At 52.3% G+C, this 5816-nt stretch overlaps 1 protein-coding gene across 1 annotated transcript in view; it reads left to right on the plus strand.

Annotated features, from left to right (window-relative positions):
• LOC103266100 (spermatogenesis-associated protein 21) overlaps positions 1-5816 on the plus strand; it is a gene marked incomplete at its 5' end in the record, with an annotated part of 23951 nt that overhangs the window by 12473 nt on the left and 5662 nt on the right. The window contains 2 exons of the mRNA XM_008063741.2: positions 2567-2638; positions 2757-2874. Coding sequence (XP_008061932.2) covers positions 2567-2638; positions 2757-2874 — 190 coding nt within the window. The remainder of the gene's footprint in view (positions 1-2566; positions 2639-2756; positions 2875-5816) is intronic.

Here is a 5816-nt window from a genome sequence, read left to right on the forward strand (position 1 = left end):
GGCTCAGGCAATCCACTCACCTCGGCCTCCCAAGGCGTGGGATTACAGGCTGAGTCACTGAGCCCGGCTCTTACTCACTTTGTAACAAGGGGCTCCATCCTGCATTTTCATTTTGTACTGGGTTCCACGATTATGTAGCCCGTCCTGGCTCTAGGAGTTAATGCTCTCCAACCACCTGCTCAGGACCAGCTTCTGAGGACCCCGAGACGACGCAGACTTACCTCTTGACCCCAAGGCGTAGGTGACCCCAGTGATCCCTTCCCTTGAGGCTCTTGTGCATGCTTCATCAGACATCCCGCCACGACTCACTCATTTTACCAGCTGTATGACCTTGGATAAGACGCTGACATTCACTAAGCCTCAGTTTCTCCATCTGTAAAATGGGGCCGATAACAGTACCTAGCTTACCGGGTTGCTGTGAGGATGAAATGAGACAATCCAGCCGGGCTCAGTGGCTCAGCCTGTAATCCCAGCGCTTTGGGAGGCCGAGGTGAGTGGATTGCCTGAGCCCATGGGTTCGAGACCCACCTGGGCAACTTGGCAAGACCTCTCTCTACAATAAATCAAAAATTAGCCGGGCGTGATAGCGCGCGCCTGTAGTTCCAGCTACTTGGAAGGCTGAGGCGGAAGGATCACTGGAGCCCAACTGGCCGAGGCTGCGGTGGCCGGCAGCAGCCACTGCACTCTGGTCTGGGCGACTGAGTGAGACTCCAACTCAAAAAAAAAAAAAAAATCAGCTGGGCATGGTAGCTTGTGCCTATAGTTCCAGCTGCTTGGAAGGCTGAGGCAGAAGGATCGCCGGAGCCTAGCAAGTCGACACTGGGGTGGCCATGAGTGTGCCACTGCTCTGCAGCCTGGGCAATAGAGTATGACTCCAACTCAAAAAAAAAAGAGGGACCAAAAAAAAAAAAAAAACAGCAATTAAAAGCAGCTTGGAAGAAGGGGTCAGAAAGGAAGGCTTCTTGGAGGAGGTGGTGATGCCTGAGCCAAGTTGTGGAAGACTAAGCAGAAACCGGACAGGGAGAGAAGAGAAAGGAAGGGCAGAAATAGCTTGTGCGAAGGAGGAGCACGCAGGGCGAGGGGACCCACCAGGGTTTGGCTGTGGCTAGACATAGGGAAGGGCATGGGGCAGCGGGTTCCCTCACGACTCAGTTCCCTGCATCACCGCACAAGTCAGAAATGGACCCCAGGTCTGTCCCATGTGACCCCAGGCAAGAGCCTCCTTTCCTCTGAGCCTTAGGCCTCACCTGGGACATGGGAATGAGTATCAAGCACCCCTCTGGCTGCTTTAAGGATTAGAGGCCACGCATGCATTCGTCAAGAGGTGGCAGAAGGAATTCTAGGAAGAGGCAGCAGCGTGTGCAAAGGCCCTGAGCAGGGAAGAACACGGTCCCAGGTGGTAACGCAGGTTAGTGCCGGGGGAGCTTGGCACAAGGTGTGGACTGAAGACAGGTAACAGACAGATCCTGCAGGGCCTTGAAGGCCAAGGTGGGACTCTCACGGGCAGGTGTTCTCATGCCGTAACTAGCACATGGTAATAAAACTAGCTGTTGCTGGGCGCGGTGGCTCAAGCTTGTAATTCCAGCACTTTGGGAGGCTGAGGTGAGAGGACTGCCTGAGTCCACAGGTTCGAGAACAGCCTGGGAAACTTGGCAAGACCTCATCTCTACAATTAAAAAAAAAAATTAGCCAGGCATGGTAGCGCACGCCTGTAGTTCCAGTTACTTGGAAGGCTGAGGTAGAAGCATCGCCTGAGCCCAGCAGGTCAATGCTGAGGTGGCCGTGAGCGTGCCACTGCCCTCTAGCCTGGGCAATGGAGAAAGAGTCCAACTCAAAACAAAACAAAGCAACAAAACTAGCTGCTGACATTTAGTGAGCATGTATCGCCTGGCTCTGTTCTGGGCTCTGTTCCTAATCCCATCCCAGGAAGCAGATATCAGGATTATCCTCACCCTATAGGTAAGAAGATGAAAGCTTAGTGGGGGTAAGATACATTGCCAAGGTCACACAGAGAGTCACTGGTGGAGCTGGGTTATGAACCCAGGCCACTGCCTCCAGGAGGCAAGTCCTGGGCGCTTCTAGCCCAGGAATTTGGACTTTCGCCTTCTTTCCTGAGTAGCCCAAATCCTCAGCACTGAACACGTATTGCTTTTACAATCAGACCCCATGAGTAACTGCTAATAACCATGCCCAGGGCCAGGTACGGTGGCTCACACCTATAATCCCAGCACTTTGGGAGGCCGAGATAAGAGGATTGCCTGAGCCCATGGGTTCAAGACTAGCCTGGGCAACTTGGCGAGACCTCCTCTCTACAGTAAATCAAAAAATTAGGGGGGCGTGGTGATGCATGCCTGTAGTTCCAGTACTTGGAAGGCTGGGGAAGAAGGATCATCAGAGCCCAGCAGGTCGAGGCTGCGGTGGCCGTGAGCATGCCACTGCACTTCAGCCTGGGTGACAGAGTGAGACTCCGACTCAAAAAAAAAAACCAGAAACCATGCCTGGGTTGCAATGCCTGGATCTGCTCCGGAAGGCCTCACCCACCAGGCTGTTCCTCTGGCCTCCACAGGAGATGGTCACGTGGACTTCAGGGACTTTTTGGCTGTGATGACGGACACCAAGCGCTTCTTCTGCTCCATGGGTGAGCAAGGACCAGCCCAGGGCGGTCAGAGCTGGAGGGAGGGGCCAGGAAGCTGGTGTGGGGAGTGGGCATTCTGGGCTGCCAAATGGTAATGACAGCCACCATCCCATGTCCCCAGAACAGAACGCCCTGACGGACATGGCTCCCCCAAACCCCCACACTCTACTCTTTGAGATCCTGTCTCTGCTGGTGGAGATGCTGGCCTTACCAGAGGTAGCCTTAGAGGAAATCACAAAGTGAGTGGGGCTGGCTTCTGGGGGTGGAGGGTTGCAGACACAGAGGTGGTACCTAGCATTTTGGCAGCTACTTTTGGTAGGCAGGACTCAGTCCTAAATGAAAGAAACGTGAGAAAAAGTGGCTTAGGCAAAAGGAGAATGTATCGGCTCAAATAACTGGCTGGGGCCTCAGGAATGGCTGTATCCAGGAGACAAGTGAGGTCAAGTTAGGCTTATCTCTCTGTCTGTCCATCTCTATGAACTGGGGGATGCTCGGTCAGGGTTCCCCACAGAGGGAGGGGAGGCACCCAGCACCCCCATACTCACACCCTTCCCATCTAGAACCTTTGCAGCAAGAGGATTCTTTCCCGCAGTACCCACATGGCAATCCCAGAAAAGGAATCTGATGGACATGGCTGGGCGCCAGAAGACACAAGTGCCTCAGGATGTCTCCAGGGCAGATGGGTGGGTGGATGGCAGTTCGTCCAAGGAAGAGCTGGCCACAGGTGAAGACGTGAACATTACAGGGCCAGAAGCACAGGGCAAAGGCAGAACAGCCCAGTTCAGAACAGCCAAACAGCAGTTTCAGGCCCTCGTGTCTTGGAGAACGCCAGCCTCCATTTCCTGGCTTTTTTTTTTTTTTTTGAGTTGGAGTCTCACTCTGTCGCCCAGACTGGAGTGCAGTGGCCGCTCCCGGCCACCGCAGCCTCGACCTGCTGGGCTCCGGCCATCCTTCCGCCTCAGCCTTCCGAGTAGCTGGAATTACAGGTGCGCGCTACCACGCCCGGCTGATTTTTTGATTTACTGTAGAGATGAGGTCTTGCTGCCCAGGCGGGTCTCGAACCCGCGGGCTCAGGCAATCCACTCACCTCAGCCTCCCCAAGGCGGGGGATTACAGGCTGAGCCACTGAGCCTGGCTCACTTCCTGGTCTTTAACATGAATGTATTCTAATACTTGCTGCTGTGTAAATGCCAGCTTTCAACAGAGGTGGCTGTGAGAGTCATATGAGATCTGAATGCCCAAAGCACTTTGTTGCCAGGCATGGTGTCTCGTGCTTGTAATCCCAGCGACTGAGGAGGTTGAAGCAGGAGGATCACTTGAGGCTAAGAGTTTGAGGCCAGCCTGGATACCAACAAACCTAGACCCCCACCTCTAAAAAAATTTTAAAAATTAGCCGGGCATGGTGGCATGCGCCTCCCAGCTACTTGGGAGGGTGAAGTGGGAGGACTGCATGAGCCCAGGAATTTGAGGTTGCAGTGAGCTATGATCCACTGTACTCCAGCCTGGGCAACAGAATGAGATCCCTGTCACTAAAAAAAAAAAACGGAAGAGGCACTTCGTTGACTGCTTCACACAGTTTTCATAACTGTGGGATCCAGTGGGAGGAAGAAAGCACCCAAGCTCTGCCTGTGCCTCTTACTCGTTCTGTGGCCTTGGGCAAATCGCTTATCTCTCAAGTCTCGGTTTCTTCATCTGTGAAATGGAGACATATTTACTCAACCCTTCATTGCGCCATACTATAAGGGGCCCGCCCTCCAGAAGAAAATTCCAGGATTTTGGGGGTCCCCTCTTATATATTGTGATAAAGTCATACCACATAATAGTCTGTAACAATGAAAATGATCCATGGCATATAGCTACCCACAACAGCAGATGAGTCACCAAACACAGTGTTGAAGAGCAAAAGCAAGTGACAGACGACTTAAACTACGATTCCGTTCTTAGAACGTGCTTGTGCTGCAGACGGACATGAGGCGATGTTCAGTTTCCAGCTATGATACTGCAAATATTCTTGTATATGTCTCCAGGTGCCCGTGGGCAAGTTTCTCCAGAGCAGCAGTTTTCAAATTTGTTGGTCTCATGACTTCTTTATATTCTTTTTTTTTTTTTGAGTTGGAGCCTCACTCTGTCACCTAGGTTGGAGTACAGGAGCATGCACCACGAAACCCGACTAATTTTTTGATTTATTGTAGAGACAAGGTTTCACTACGTTGCCCAGGTTCGTCTCGAACCCTTGGGCTCAGGCAATCCTCTTGCCTCTGCTTCCCAAAGTACTGGAATTACAGGCATGAGTCACCGTACCTGGTATCCTTCATACTCTTAAAAATTATTGAGGGCCGGGCTCGGTGGCTCAGTCTGTAATCCCAGCACTTTGGGAGGCTGAGGCAAGTGGACTGCCTGAGCCCGTGGGCTCGAAACCAGCCTGGGCAACTTGGCAAGACTTCATCTCTACAATAAAAAATTAGCCGGGTGTGGTAGCATGCAACTGTAGTTCTGGCTACTTGGAATGCTGAGGTGGAAGGATCACCGGAGCCCATCAGGTCGACACTGGGGTGGCCGTGAGAATGCCACTGCCGTCCAGCCTGGGTGACGGAGTGAGACTCCAACTCAAAAAAAACCCCAAAAAAACCCAAAATTATTGAGGACACCAAGGAGGCTTTATCAATATTTTCTGTACTTGAACTTAGAACTGAAATAAAATTTAAATAGCTATTACTTAAAAATAACCCCATAGCCGGGCTCAGTGGCTCAGCCTGTAATCCCACGCCTTTGGGAGGCTGAGGTGAGTGGACTGCCTGAGACCGTGGGTTCGAGACCCGCCTGGGCAGGCGAGACCTCATCTCTAAAATAAATCAAAAAATTAGCCGGGCGTGGTAGCGCGCGCCTGTAATTCCGGCTACTTGGAAGGCTGAGGCAGAAGGATCGCCGGAGCCCAGCAGGTCGAGGCTGCGGTGGCCAGGAGCGACCACTGCACTCCAGTCTGGGCGACAGAGTGAGACTCCAACTCAAAAAAAGTAATAATAATCCCATTACATATTATCTGTGATCTTTTTAATAAAAAAATAAATTTTCAGCTGGGTTCGGTGGCTCAGCCTGTAATCCCGTACCTTGGAGGCTGAGATGAGTGGAGTGCCTGAGCCCGCTGGTTCGAGACCCACCTGGGCAACTTGGCGAGACCTCA

This window comes from Carlito syrichta, unplaced genomic scaffold (assembly GCF_000164805.1).
Source record: "Carlito syrichta isolate Samal-C Ts95f unplaced genomic scaffold, Tarsius_syrichta-2.0.1 Scaffold307019, whole genome shotgun sequence".
Classification (NCBI taxonomy): Eukaryota; Metazoa; Chordata; class Mammalia; order Primates; family Tarsiidae; genus Carlito; species Carlito syrichta.